The sequence below is a fragment of the Xenopus tropicalis genome, chromosome 8, assembly GCF_000004195.4.
Source record: "Xenopus tropicalis strain Nigerian chromosome 8, UCB_Xtro_10.0, whole genome shotgun sequence".
Lineage (NCBI taxonomy): Eukaryota > Metazoa > Chordata > Amphibia > Anura > Pipidae > Xenopus > Xenopus tropicalis.
The window spans coordinates 35493350-35507886 of NC_030684.2; the positions used below are offsets into that span (position 1 = coordinate 35493350).

At 42.8% G+C, this 14537-nt stretch overlaps 1 protein-coding gene across 1 annotated transcript; it reads left to right on the top strand.

Moving 5' to 3' along the window:
• Window positions 1-592: 592 nt before the first annotated feature.
• On the top strand, window positions 593-2552 carry LOC116407063 (cyclin-O protein B-like). Its single transcript, XM_031892367.1, has one exon. It carries the CDS (start codon window positions 608-610, stop codon window positions 1982-1984), a length of 1377 nt encoding a protein of 458 aa, XP_031748227.1. The 5' UTR covers window positions 593-607; the 3' UTR covers window positions 1985-2552.
• Window positions 2553-14537: the final 11985 nt, after the last annotated feature.

The window sequence follows — 14537 nt, forward strand, 5'->3', positions numbered from 1 at the left end:
GACACCGTTATTTCCAGCAGATGTCACTAAGAAAAATGTGTAAAAAGTGGTAAAGGGGGTCCTGCACAAAAGAGCTTGTATTGTAAAATCCGCATAATGGGATTTCGCTATATAATATTATATTCCCTACATAAAATCATAGTGGGGTACCCCTGTATATTAGCATATTGGGGTGACTCTGTATAACAGCACATTGGCACTCTGTATCAGAAGCAATATCGGCATAGTTTTGACAGAAACATTTTCAAAGATTTGGTGAGAAAGAAATACGGGATAAATATGGGATAGTTAGCTACACAGAGAGCATATATACCCTGACATATATCTGCTATCAGTTTATGGGAAACTATTTGTAAATTTAAAATCTATATATGGATCATTATTGCATTAGATAAGCTTCAGTATCAGATTTTCTGAAAGCTACAGAGCTTTATTCACTGAAGTAGAAGGCAAGACACTAGAAATAAAGGAGAAGGTAACTGACAAAGCAACCCAAGGATTTGTACTTCAGCTCCAGCCAATCAGGGAAGAGCAGAGGTGACTTGTGGATAACAGATCCTTGGTCCCAACAGTCTTTTGTGACAGTTGGTGAGAGAGGAGCTAAATAATGGAGACTCTGAGCGTTAGAAAGCGAAAAAGAAGAAGAGAAGAAGAAGAAGAGCAAGAAGAGGAGATCATTTCCCCTGGGTGCAGCCCTGAATTCAAAAGGGCCAAGCCCCAGGGTGATCTGCGTGGGACCAGCACCCCTACAGCTGAGGAACCGGTGCCAGAGGGGGAGCCATGGAACACCCTGACCAACCTGGCTGATGCCCTGCAGACCTTCAGGGAGTATGGAGAGGAGTGTTACCTCTATAAAAAAGGCCTGGAGGGAGATTATCAGATGGAAAATTTCCTAGAAAATCAAAAGGAAATAAATGCTGCATCCTGGAACCACATCACCACCCTAATGATTAATGTGCACAGGTACCTGAGATTGGACTTTCAGACCCTGTGCCTGGGTATCAACTTCCTGGAGCGGTATGTGTCCTGCACTCCTACTGACCCCGACACCCTAACAAGAGTGGGAGCCACTTGCCTCTACATGGCTTACAAAGTGGCTGAATTAAGGTACCCCCTCCCCCCCAAGCTCTTCCTACCTCTGTTTGACTACAGAATGACACCAGCTGAAATGCGTCACCTGGAGAGAACCATCCTAAGGAAGTTGCTGTTTCGCCTGGGGGTACCAACCATCGATTTCTTTTTGGAGCACTTCTCCCTGTTGAGACTGACCAACCAGGAGGAGTGTTCCCCTGCCCAGCTCACAAGAGCAGCCAAAAGCCTAACAGCTGCCCGAGGCATCGCAGCACTGTGCCTGAACCAACATCAAGACTTTTACATGCACCAACCATCTCTCATGGCACTGTGCTGCCTCAACGTGGCAGATAAAATCTTATGTTATAACAACCCTGTCAAAGTGGCCCCCACTGACTACCCAGAACACCAAATTGAGGAGTGCATGGAAAAGATCTGCCATCTAGTCTCTATAGGCCACTACTTTTTACATCCGCTGCTGCCAGGAGTTTATCCAGCAATCTTTCCAGCTTTTAATCCTCCCACCACAAGGCCTGCAGCAACACCTACCAACCAACATCTACCTGAAGGCAGAGAGAGAACACCAGAGGTGGCATCAACATCCAGGGACACAGCAGGTTCCCAGCACTTAGAGATGGCAGAAAGATCCAGCCATTCTCAGGACATGGAAGGGGCCGGTTATGTGCTACACAACACATACTGGCCCACTGATCCATACAGGCAAGTATACATGCACCCCTACATGCCAGCACCTCCATACTGGCACCCATACATGCCAACACCTCCATACTGGCACCCATACATGCCAACACTTCCATACTGGCACCCATACATGCCAACACCTCCATACTGGCACCCATACATGCATACCCTGCCATACATTCACCCATACGGATACATATTTCCTTACTGATAGACACACGCACACACTGAGGCCTACATGTCCATACTGCTTAACATTTAATACAAGTGACAGTATTGGGGATCACTATTTCTGGACCATGGGGGGGGGGGGGGTGTGACATTGCCAGGGCACCCAGTACCATCATCAAGCAGATCTGTCACTTTCCATCCACTCTTAATTACCTTTGAACACATTTCCCTACAGACAAACAGAGGCAAACATGTATTTATCCATTACTGTACATTTATGAACTCTTTTAAAGCTCCATAAGGCGCATTGATCCTGGGAATAATTCCGATTGCCATTTAGGAGTCAGGAAGGAATTTTTGCCTCTAGTGAAGCAGATTGGCCCAAGCTTCTCTCTAGGTTTTTTGCCTTCCTTGGGATCAAACAGCCCTATGTGGTGGGGTTACCAGACCCTCTGGTGATGGGAGGACACATATAGAAGGTGCATTTATATTGCAGCGTGCAGCTCTTTCTATATGTGCCCTCTGATTTCCAGTGATCTGATAACCCTACAGTAAGCATCACATTTCATAAATGATATTTTTAATAAAGCTGTGATCTTCACATATTTATCATAAAGTTGTTGTCTGCGTCATTATTTATGGGTTCTGAGCACTACAGGATAAAGTTAGATTTAATATACTGAAACACACAGGGAGAAGGAGTATGAGACTGGATAAAATGAGGAATGAAGAAATAATAAAATACATAATGATCATAATATCACAGTCTGTGTATTTTTAAAGCTATATTCCCTGTATGCATAGTTTTAGGCCAATGTGTGTGTATAAAAGCTAAAAGTATCAGTGAGGGGTTACCATGCAGCCGTTTCTTTCTGTATGCAGGACAGTACCCAGAATGCATGAAACCCAATGCAGAGGCTTCCATAGGTGCCAATGCCATGATGGTTTCCCAATCTGACAGTTTCCGGAACTTGTAGGCCACCTGCAGAAGGGAACTCAGCAGTAAAGGACATCCACTAGCACAAGGAAAGCCTGCTTTACTGGGCAGTGCCTACATGTTGGGAACCCCTCGCCCCCAGGGAAATAAATCCCTACATTTTTCATGGGCTGGTGCTCCTCTTCTGAGAAAAAAGCCCAAGCTCTGCATTTACTTGCCTTCTATTTGTCCACACAGGGGCTTGGGCATATGTGCCTGCGCACTTTCGGGGTTTATGTATGTGTACTATTGATATAGCACCACTGAAGCAGCGCAGTACAGCAGAACAACAAATTGACAAACAGGGATCATTACTTTAATAAATAGAAAGCACAGTTACTGTAGATTATCCTCACAGGTATGGGATCACTGATCCGAAAACCCATTATCCAGAAAGCTCCGAATTACGGAAAGGCCATCTCCTATAGACTCCATTATAAGCAAATAATTGTAATTCTTAAAAATTATTTCCTTTTTCTCTGTAATAATAAAACAGTACCTTCTACTTGATGAGAGCTAAGATATAATTAGTCCTAATTGGAGGCAAATAGACTTAAGGTATAGAACTCCAAGTTATGGAAAGATCCCTTATCTGGAAAACCCCAGGCCCCAAGCATTCTGGATAACAGGTCCCAAACCTGTATATTATTTAAAATATAATTTTCTTTCATTTGAATTTAATAATTGCAGGGAAAAGAATGAAATATATTATCAATGTATTTTATTTCCAATATCTCATACATTTGTTTAATATCTGTGGAGTATTACAGAATTTTTTGTTGGAAATGGTTAATAAAAACAGTGGTTAATATTTATAAAAAAAGAGCTATTCTGCTTTCCCATGTGTATGTTGATAAGTTAAGTTGATATGTTAACATTCTGTTTTTATCTGGGAAGGACTTTTATATTCAGCTCAGTGCTGTCTGTAGAGGGTGCAGGACTGTGAGATTGTCTGTGGGAGTAGAAATCCTAAGTGAGAACAACTGAATGTTCAAAATACATAAACAATTAAAATGTAAAATTGTAATGTGCAGAAAAAAATATCATACCATCAAATATTGGTGAGCAGGTGTGAAATCTGGTGCTCTGCACCGACAATACCCCGACATGTATAGACAGACAAAATGGCTCATTGGTGACTTTTTCAGAATGCAATTTCAGAAACAAACTGCACAATGCAGTGTTTTTTTCCCTGTTATTTCAATTTAATGGACTAGGTCACTTAGGGATTTGCTGTTACAGTGATAGAGTGTGATGCTTTTGCCACAAGTACAGGTATGGGATCTCTTATCCGGAAACCCGTTATCCAGAAAGTTCTGAATTACGGAAAGGTAATCTCCAATAAACTCCATTATAACCAAATAATTCACACTTTTTTCTCTGTTAATAAAACAGTACCTTTTACTTGATCCCAACTAAGATATAATTAATCCTTATTGGAGGCAAAACACTTCTATTGGGTTTATTCAATATTTAAATGATTTTTAGCAGACTTAAGGTATGGAGAGCCAAATTACGGAAAGATCCCTTATCTGGAAAAACCCAGGTCCCAAGCATTCTGCATAACAGATCCCATACTTGTATAAGCCTACTAACTAGATGAGGAAATCCTGGAATTACCAACGCCAAGGTAGATGCATTTGCGTGTAAGTCAGCAGAAGGGGAGGGCAGGACACAGTGACACAGTGGCACAACTATATAAGTGCTAGAAGAGGGCTTGGGTACAAGTATTTTCAATCAATTGCGCCAATAAGCACAATTAGGGATGAGCGAAAATTTTCTCCAGGTGAAAAAATGCCCATAGACTCCAATGGCTGTAAAAATTGTTGTGAAAAAAAAAAGCCACAGAAAAGCTACGGAAAAAGTCAATGCATTTTGAAAATTTTTGCTGTTTCACAAATTTAGCAAAACATAACTGGGCAGATTTACTTGTCACTAAGGACCACATTAGCATCCATTTCAGCATAACCTACACGTATAAGATGACATAAATTTATTGATTTACTGTGGCTAGACTTTAACCGAAATGCCATGTCCTGTGCTTACATACGGCCCAGTATACTGCCTGGTTATCCTACGTGGTTATACTGCCTGCTTATCCTACGTGGTTATACTGCCTGGTTATATGGCCTGGTTATCCTGCCTGGCTATACTGCATGGTTATACTGCCTGGTTATATGGCCTGGTTATCCTATGAACATATCATTTTCTTTGGGACTGATTCAAATAAACAAGTACAGTGAGCAAAGTGCAATTTCTAGCACATTATCCATGTTTTGTCCCTCAATTCACCATTTTTTTTAAGAATTCCGGCACCACTGCAGACACAAACTTGTGATTCTATTAATGAAGTTGCACTGCGCCTACCATAACTACATCCAGTTTGCTGAAATGGCTGAACTGCTCACACACTTAGACCGTAAGCTCTACGGGGCAGGGACCTCCTTCCTACTGTGTCTTATACCACATGGCACTTATTCCCTATGTATTTATACATATTTATTGTATTTATTACAATAGGGCTCTATAAATAAAGTTACACATACATACATACATGCACACTTTGTCTCAAATCAGACACAATTGCACTAAATAAGTCTTTCTGGTGTCATTTCCCCTGTTTGCTGGCATCATTTTCTGTGTTAGGGAATTGACACAGCGCAGGAAGGGAACCCTGGAGCTGCTGTCTGGCCAGGAAGTGGCAGTAGCTCCAGGATTTCCCTGCATCAATAGGTGCAGCAGAAGGTAGGAAGGGCTGAGAGGAAACATGCGGAAGTACGTATTTTGATGCAGGTACATTTAATGAAAGTGGTGTTACATGCAATTCACTGGGGGGGGGGGGAAGCAAAAGTTGCCCACTGTGCTTGTGGACATAAATCCTAAACCTCTTATTTTATTATCACATAGCCTACTGTGCCATTAAACCTACAAAACCCATACGATGTCCCCAAAATACATGATTATATAAGCCACACATGGTCCTCAAAAATACTTGTTACCATGCTTTGGGCTAAGTGAATTCAGTTTATTTGTATTTTGTGAAAACTCAAAGTCCTTACATAAATAGAGGGTGACAGAAAAAAGAACTACAAATAGATGTGGTGCAGCTAATGGAAAGGCAAAGTCAAGGAAAAATATTTGATAACAAGGCAAAGAAAGTTGAATGTATGAGCAAAAAATACAATGGCATGTCCATTCTAACAATCCACTTGTTATTATTAGGGATTCCTATGGCCCAAAACAATCCCAGTTCTGACGATTCTCACAGGGTAACTGATCTATGTTTCTTTTGCATCCTCTGTATCAAGGTGCATTAGAGCAATAACAGATCAACCAATCACATTTTTGCTCTCAAGCTAATCACTGATTTCTTTTGATTACTGCCCAGATTTAGTACGACACAAAGCTCAAGTGATTAGTTTGGAAAGTAGACTAATTGTAGTATGCACAGTATGTAGATGCACATAATGACTGTGTGTGAGTGTAACTGCAGGTACAGTCAAGGAAGCAGAACTGACAAATCAGACTGGATGTAAAGGGTAAGGGGAGACTATAGTGTGATTCAGTGTATAACTCCCCATCAGACCTCTTCTTACCTTTATTCTATGACCTTATTGCATGAACCAAAGCCTTCAATGACCTTCTGTCTGCGAAATTTAAAGAACAATTCAGCATACTAATACTCTTTTACCTCTCTGCTGCTTTTGACACAGTGGATTATCTGCTCCTCTGTGACATTCTTCTCCCTTTTGGCATACAGATCTGCTATAACAGCTCCTTCTCTTTCTTGAATAAAACCTTCTCACCACTTGAACTCCTGTTGGAGTCCCTTGAGGCTTTGTTCTTGGACCACTACTCTTTTCATTATACACTGCATGTGTATGTCAACTTATCTGCCCCTTTGGCTTTCAGCACCATACAGGGTCTGAACTTGGGGTAGGCAGAAGAGGCACATGCCTATGGCACAATGATTGGGAGGTTCTAGGCATGCACCTCTTTTGTTGCCTAGCCCTACTCCAGGCCCTTGTCCCCCACTGGCCACACTTCTTTTACCTACCACCCTGGTAGTCTGTGTGCATGTGTGCACGCACATTCATTTGTGCCACTCAAAGGGGTTGAGGGCAATGTGGCTAGCAGGGTTGCCTAGGGTGCCCAGTCAGCTTGGCCAGCAACTGGTGACATATTTATGCTGATGATACTCAAATCTGTCTTGTCTTGATCTTTGCTTCTCTGTCAACTGCCTTTCTGCTACAGTATATCATCTTGGATGTCCTCTTTGTAGAAAGCAGAACTCATTGTATTCCCACAAACACATGCCCTACCCCAATATTGTCAGTTACTGTAAACAACACTACTCATTCTAGTATGGAGGTATGCTATCCTGGAATTTTAATGGATTCCATACTCTTCTTTATTCCTTACATCCATTCCCTTGCAAAATCGTGCCAACTACATAATAAAAATATTGCAAGAATGCGCCCTTTTCTCAGTCAGGAAACAAGCAACACAAATACTTATCCACTCATTAATCATTTTCTACCAATACATTCTTGCATTAAATTTAAACTCCTTACCCTCACCCACTTATACTGCTAATGGGACTGCACTAGGCAAAACCATAATGAGAAGGACCTGGGGATAAACCTATAGAGAATAAACTTGGCTGTAGCAAGCAATTGGAGGATATGATAACTACCGGTATGTATATAAATATATAAGGGGACCATATAAAAATCTCTGTAATGCTTTATTTACCAGTAGCTCCTTCCAGCAGACACAGGGCCTACATTTCAAATAGAAGAAAGAAGGTTCTATTTTGATATTTACAGCTGTGAAGTTGTGGAATTCCCTTCCTGAACCAGTCGTGCTCGCTGATACATTAGATAGCTTTAAGAAGGGGTTGGATGGTTTTTTAGCAAGTGAGGGAATACAGGGTTATGGGAGATAGCTCTCAGTACAAGTGAGGGAATACAGGGGTATGGGAGATAGCTCTCAGTACAAGTGAGGGAATACAGGGGTATGGGAGATAGCTCTCAGTACAAGTGAGGGAATACAGGGGTATGGGAGATAGCTCTCAGTACAAGTGAGGGAATACAGGGGTATGGGAGATAGCTCTCAGTACAAGTGAGGGAATACAGGGGTAGGGGAGATAGCTCTCAGTACAAGTGAGGGAATACAGGGGTATGGGAGATAGCTCTCAGTACAAGTGAGGGAATACAGGGGTATGGGAGATAGCTCTCAGTACAAGTGAGGGAATACAGGGGTATGGGAGATAGCTCTCAGTACAAGTGAGGGAATACAGGGTTATGGGAGATAGCTCTCAGTACAAGTGAGGGAATACAGGGGTATGGGAGATAGCTCTCAGTACAAGTGAGGGAATACAGGGGTAGGGGAGATAGCTCTCAGTACAAGTGAGGGAATACAGGGGTAGGGGGGATAGCTCTCAGTACAAGTGAGGGAATACAGGGGTATGGGAGATAGCTCTCAGTACAAGTGAGGGAATACAGGGGTAGGGGGGATAGCTCTCAGTACAAGTGAGGGAATACAGGGGTATGGGAGATAGCTCTCAGTACAAGTGAGGGAATACAGGGGTATGGGAGATAGCTCTCAGTACAAGTGAGGGAATACAGGGGTATGGGAGATAGCTCTCAGTACAAGTGAGGGAATACAGGGGTATGGGAGATAGCTCTCAGTACAAGTGAGGGAATACAGGGGTAGGGGAGATAGCTCTCAGTACAAGTGAGGGAATACAGGGGTATGGGAGATAGCTCTCAGTACAAGTGAGGGAATACAGGGGTATGGGAGATAGCTCTCAGTACAAGTGAGGGAATACAGGGGTATGGGAGATAGCTCTCAGTACAAGTGAGGGAATACAGGGGTAGGGGAGATAGCTCTCAGTACAAGTGAGGGAATACAGGGGTATGGGAGATAGCTCTCAGTACAAGTGAGGGAATACAGGGGTATGGGAGATAGCTCTCAGTACAAGTGAGGGAATACAGGGGTATGGGAGATAGCTCTCAGTACAAGTGAGGGAATACAGGGTTATGGGAGATAGCTCTCAGTACAAGTGAGGGAATACAGGGGTATGGGAGATAGCTCTCAGTACAAGTGAGGGAATACAGGGGTAGGGGAGATAGCTCTCAGTACAAGTGAGGGAATACAGGGGTAGGGGGGATAGCTCTCAGTACAAGTGAGGGAATACAGGGGTATGGGAGATAGCTCTCAGTACAAGTGAGGGAATACAGGGGTAGGGGGGATAGCTCTCAGTACAAGTGAGGGAATACAGGGGTATGGGAGATAGCTCTCAGTACAAGTGAGGGAATACAGGGGTATGGGAGATAGCTCTCAGTACAAGTGAGGGAATACAGGGGTATGGGAGATAGCTCTCAGTACAAGTGAGGGAATACAGGGGTATGGGAGATAGCTCTCAGTACAAGTGAGGGAATACAGGGGTAGGGGAGATAGCTCTCAGTACAAGTGAGGGAATACAGGGGTATGGGAGATAGCTCTCAGTACAAGTGAGGGAATACAGGGGTATGGGAGATAGCTCTCAGTACAAGTGAGGGAATACAGGGGTATGGGAGATAGCTCTCAGTACAAGTGAGGGAATACAGGGTTATGGGAGATAGCTCTCAGTACAAGTGAGGGAATACAGGGGTATGGGAGATAGCTCTCAGTACAAGTGAGGGAATACAGGGGTAGGGGAGATAGCTCTCAGTACAAGTGAGGGAATACAGGGGTAGGGGGGATAGCTCTCAGTACAAGTGAGGGAATACAGGGGTATGGGAGATAGCTCTCAGTACAAGTGAGGGAATACAGGGGTATGGGAGATAGCTCTCAGTACAAGTGAGGGAATACAGGGGTAGGGGGGATAGCTCTCAGTACAAGTGAGGGAATACAGGGGTAGGGGAGATAGCTCTCAGTACAAGTGAGGGAATACAGGGGTAGGGGAGATAGCTCTCAGTACAAGTGAGGGAATACAGGGGTATGGGAGATAGCTCTCAGTACAAGTGAGGGAATACAGGGGTAGGGGAGATAGCTCTCAGTACAAGTGAGGGAATACAGGGGTAGGGGGGATAGCTCTCAGTACAAGTGAGGGAATACAGGGGTATGGGAGATAGCTCTCAGTACAAGTGAGGGAATACAGGGTTATGGGAGATAGCTCTCAGTACAAGTGAGGGAATACAGGGGTAGGGGAGATAGCTCTCAGTACAAGTGAGGGAATACAGGGTTATGGGAGATAGCTCTCAGTACAAGTGAGGGAATACAGGGGTAGGGGAGATAGCTCTCAGTACAAGTGAGGGAATACAGGGGTATGGGAGATAGCTCTCAGTACAAGTGAGGGAATACAGGGGTAGGGGAGATAGCTCTCAGTACAAGTGAGGGAATACAGGGGTATGGGAGATAGCTCTCAGTACAAGTGAGGGAATACAGGGGTAGGGGGGATAGCTCTCAGTACAAGTGAGGGAATACAGGGTTATGGGAGATGGCTCTTAGTACAAGTTGATCAAGGGATTGGTCAGATTGCCATCTTGGAGTCAGGAAGGAATTTTTTTAGAGAGGCTTCAGAAGAGTTTTTGCCTTCCTCAATTCTGGAGCACAAAGACCCAGGCGTATGGCTTACCACAGGTCAGGAAGCACAGTATGCCAAACATGGCAGTTTGCACCTGCTTCTGCACTCCACACAGGTTGTAAATGACCCCTAGTGCATTCCTCGTACAAAACCTGTAATCCAGCAGGGGCTGTGTAAATCTGGGAAGCTGTGTGTGATTTAATGCCCCTATATGTATTTGTTATCATCCCTTTAGTTTTCCATGTCTCTTGGGCCCTTGTTCAGATTTTATGATTATTATTGTTTTTATTGTATTTGACTTCATAAAATAAATAACCCCAGACAGAGACTTCTATTTACACTTAAGTCTTTAAATGTGCACAGGATGTAATAATGCAGCATTACCAGATGGTGGCAGTGTAAAACCACTGTGTCACAATCTATGGAAACTCATATTCTTAAACGCATTACAGCATTTTTTCATTCTTTGTAAAACAGTTCCTTGTACTTGTTGGGAGCTAAAATATAATTAGTCCTTATTTGGAGGCAAATAGTTTTCCCTCATTGAAGATCTCCAGGCACTGTCCGTGTGAGCCAAGATTGATAATAAAATGTTTTGCAAGAAGGGGGATTTATTACAATACATTAGTGACGCTCAGAGTCTCCTGACCTGTTTGCCTGCAGCGTTTTGCCTTAATATGGTCAAGGAATAGGTCATTAAGGCTCACAACTAAGGGCAAACCTGCACCAGCATAATAACCCATGAAAAATAATCAATGTCCTAATCACTGATTTCTGTGCTGAGGTGCAAATGTGGCCACTGTTGGAAAATCAGCCCATGTTAGCCTTATAATCCACTATACAACCATTTTATAATCAGCCAAACTGTAACCTATAATCTGTAACTACTGTATGTAACTATGGGGCTGATTCACAAAAAGTCATTATCACTTAACGCATAGTTTTATGCATTAAAAAATCTTTAATTAAGTAATGATCCATCAAGGTCATTTCGCATGCGTTACTTGTCATATTGCGTGAGTAAAAGTCTCAATTATGGCAAAGCGTTATGTCCATCGCATTGCGACAATTATATAATAGAAATAATACTAACGCATAATTCACAGACTTTTTTTTAAGCGTTAAAAGCAGGAAATATGGCGATGGATTCGCAGCGAATTTGAGCATTTCGCCATTGGCAAGTTGTTTCATGAAACTCCCGTGAAAATACGCTGCACGTAAAAAAAAATGTTGTCACGCGTCAAATTGGGCGAGGTTGTGTCATAATTGGGAGCGGTTGCATAAAAATGGGCGCGACCGCAGTCGTGGCAAAAAGGCACAGGATGACAGACAAAAAGACGCGGGCGACAAAAAAGACACGGGCGACAATAAAATCACACAACAAATTTTCTTGCAGTTTTGCGAATTTTATGGCGAAGCAAAACGGGACAGATTCGCTCATCACTAGTTTTCAAGGAAAGATCAACTCTAGAGGGATTATTAGAGTAGGAAATAGTGAGGCGCTATAGGTTAAATAGAGCAGCAATCTATGGCCTGTATGAGGTACTGGAGCCTTATCTGCAGCCACTAACACGCAGAAGCCATGCTGTTCCTGGCATTGTCAAACTTCTGTGCTCCCTTCATTTTTTCGGAAAAGGAAGTTTTCAGAAAGTTGGAGGGATCTATGGGGGAGTGTCACAGCCCACATTTTCATGTTTCCTTGGGCAGGTCCTGGATGCAATCCGTTCAGTGTATGGGAATTAAATAAAGTTTCCCATCAATAGAAATGACTGGAACACTGTAAAATAGTGAGTGGCATCCCAAATGTGTTAGGTGCCATAGATTGCACCCATGTGGCATTTAATCCCCCACTAGACAAAGAGCATATTTTCTGGAATCGCAAAAATTACCATGAGCATTGTTAGATCTTGCCCTGCCCTCACCCAACTAAACCCCCCATACCTCCTTTACTTACCATCCCCAATAAACACAGACACCAGTTTTTGGGATGAAAATGACCGCAGAACATTTATTAATAACAACTGAAGTTTTCATTTCAAACATATCATAAAGAACAAATATCATATAATAAACATTTCATAAACACAGTCTATCGTAACACAAATGTTTGTATAACAAACAACCAACTTTTAAAGAACCATACAACTTAAACAACCCAATAACTGCGCAGCGCAACTGGCGCCGCCAGCTGCCATTCTAGCCTGGAACCACCTACCCAACCTGATCCACTTCCTTACCCCTGAGGTTCCGGGCGTGCCAGCCCCAATTAACTGTTAAACTCCCTTCCAAACCTAACCATTATTTTCCCAGATTCAACCACCCCGCCAACAACACTTCAGTGCCAACACCTCTGTAGGGAGGGAGGGCGTTTTACTGTGCTGCCTAAAATGGATTGAGAAGCAGGAACAACCTCTCACTAGTTATAACCCTACTGACACTACTCCCTGCAGCTTCAAATCCACCTATCTCCACTAACTGGGAGTGGCTACGTCAACGCTACGGCTCTGTCATGCCCCTGCTTCCCTACACTTTGCTACAGGTCATCAGGCTACTTTCTCTGAAAGTCGTGTGTGACAGTAAGATGAATATCATGAGTATTGTGTCAGGATTTCCAGGCTCCTCACATGATTCTTACATCTTGAAGCATTCCGGATTATTTGCTGATTTCTAAATCACGCATAAACATATTGCATGCGTTAAAATATCGCTTAAAATATAGCACTGCATGAAAAATAACGACAATACAATTGTTTCTTAACTTGGCTCACACGGACAGTGCCTGGAGATCTTCAATGAGGGAAAACTATTTGCCTCCAAATAAGGACTAATTATAACACTCGTTTTTTCGACCTGTTGTGAATCAGCCCCAATGTCTTTATTAATGAAAAAGGAAAGGTAGAGTCACTGGGGGGGGGTGAAAAATTTTACCCTAGGTCATAGCTTGGTCTTCAAAAAAGATGCACTCAGCCAGGGTACATGAATGTGCCTTTTTGGAAGCTGTTGCTGTGATATTTTTATGTATAAAATGTTTTTCATAGACTTCAGTGAACTGCCATCTAGTGGGCAAATTGTTTTGAAAATAGTGCCTTCTTGGCTATATTATTTAGTTATTTACCAGGGCTAAACGGTGATCCAACTGAGCTTAAAGCATTATGGTGGCCATACACGGGCCGATTCTAGCTGCCAATATCGGTCCCTTAGACCGATTTGGCAGCTTATCAGCCCAAATAGGGGCAGCAACGACGGGTCTGCTCGACCGACATCTGGCCTGAAGGGCAGCTTAAAAAATTTAGTCGGATCGGGGAAATTCGCCCGATATTGCCCACCCGTAGGTGGGGATATCGGTAGAAGATGTGCTCGCTTGGCGGCCTCGCCAAGCAAGCGGATCTTGATGTGTATGGCCACCTTTAGCCTAACGGTTCATCATGTCTATTACACTAATAATCCACAAGAGCTCCCCATCTTGGATTTTGTTAGGTGTGTAACATCCACTCTCAAGTTCGGTGGGCCATTGCATATCATCCAGCAGAGAATGAGGTTGGCCTGTCATAGAAGCTGATGCTACAGGGCTGAGCATTACATTTTGATGCTGATTGAGCTGGTTTTGGATCTGTCATGTAAACAGAATCTGAATGAACTACCAGCCTGGTACTGTAACATTTATATTCTATATATATATACAGTATATATATTGTAAATCTGTTCCTAAATTTAGGTACTTTAGGAAGCACAGATATTTTAGCAGCATTTATACCCTTCTTCTTTAATAAGCTTTGCAATGAAAGGATACAAAGTTATAAAATAAAAGTGGCCCAATACAAAACCCTTGCTGGATCCCACCGCTCTGTTACATTTAAAAAAAAAATAGCTTCTAGTTAATCTTAAGAGAGATGTGATAAATCTGTCATTGTGTTGTACTATTCGTATTTTCCTTTGCAGAAGAAAACACGGTGGTCTATGGCATCTTACATGGAGAAAGGCTATAAAATGAAAAAGAAAATTTGGCACAAACATAAATACCTAATTCTGTGTGCATTTTCACTT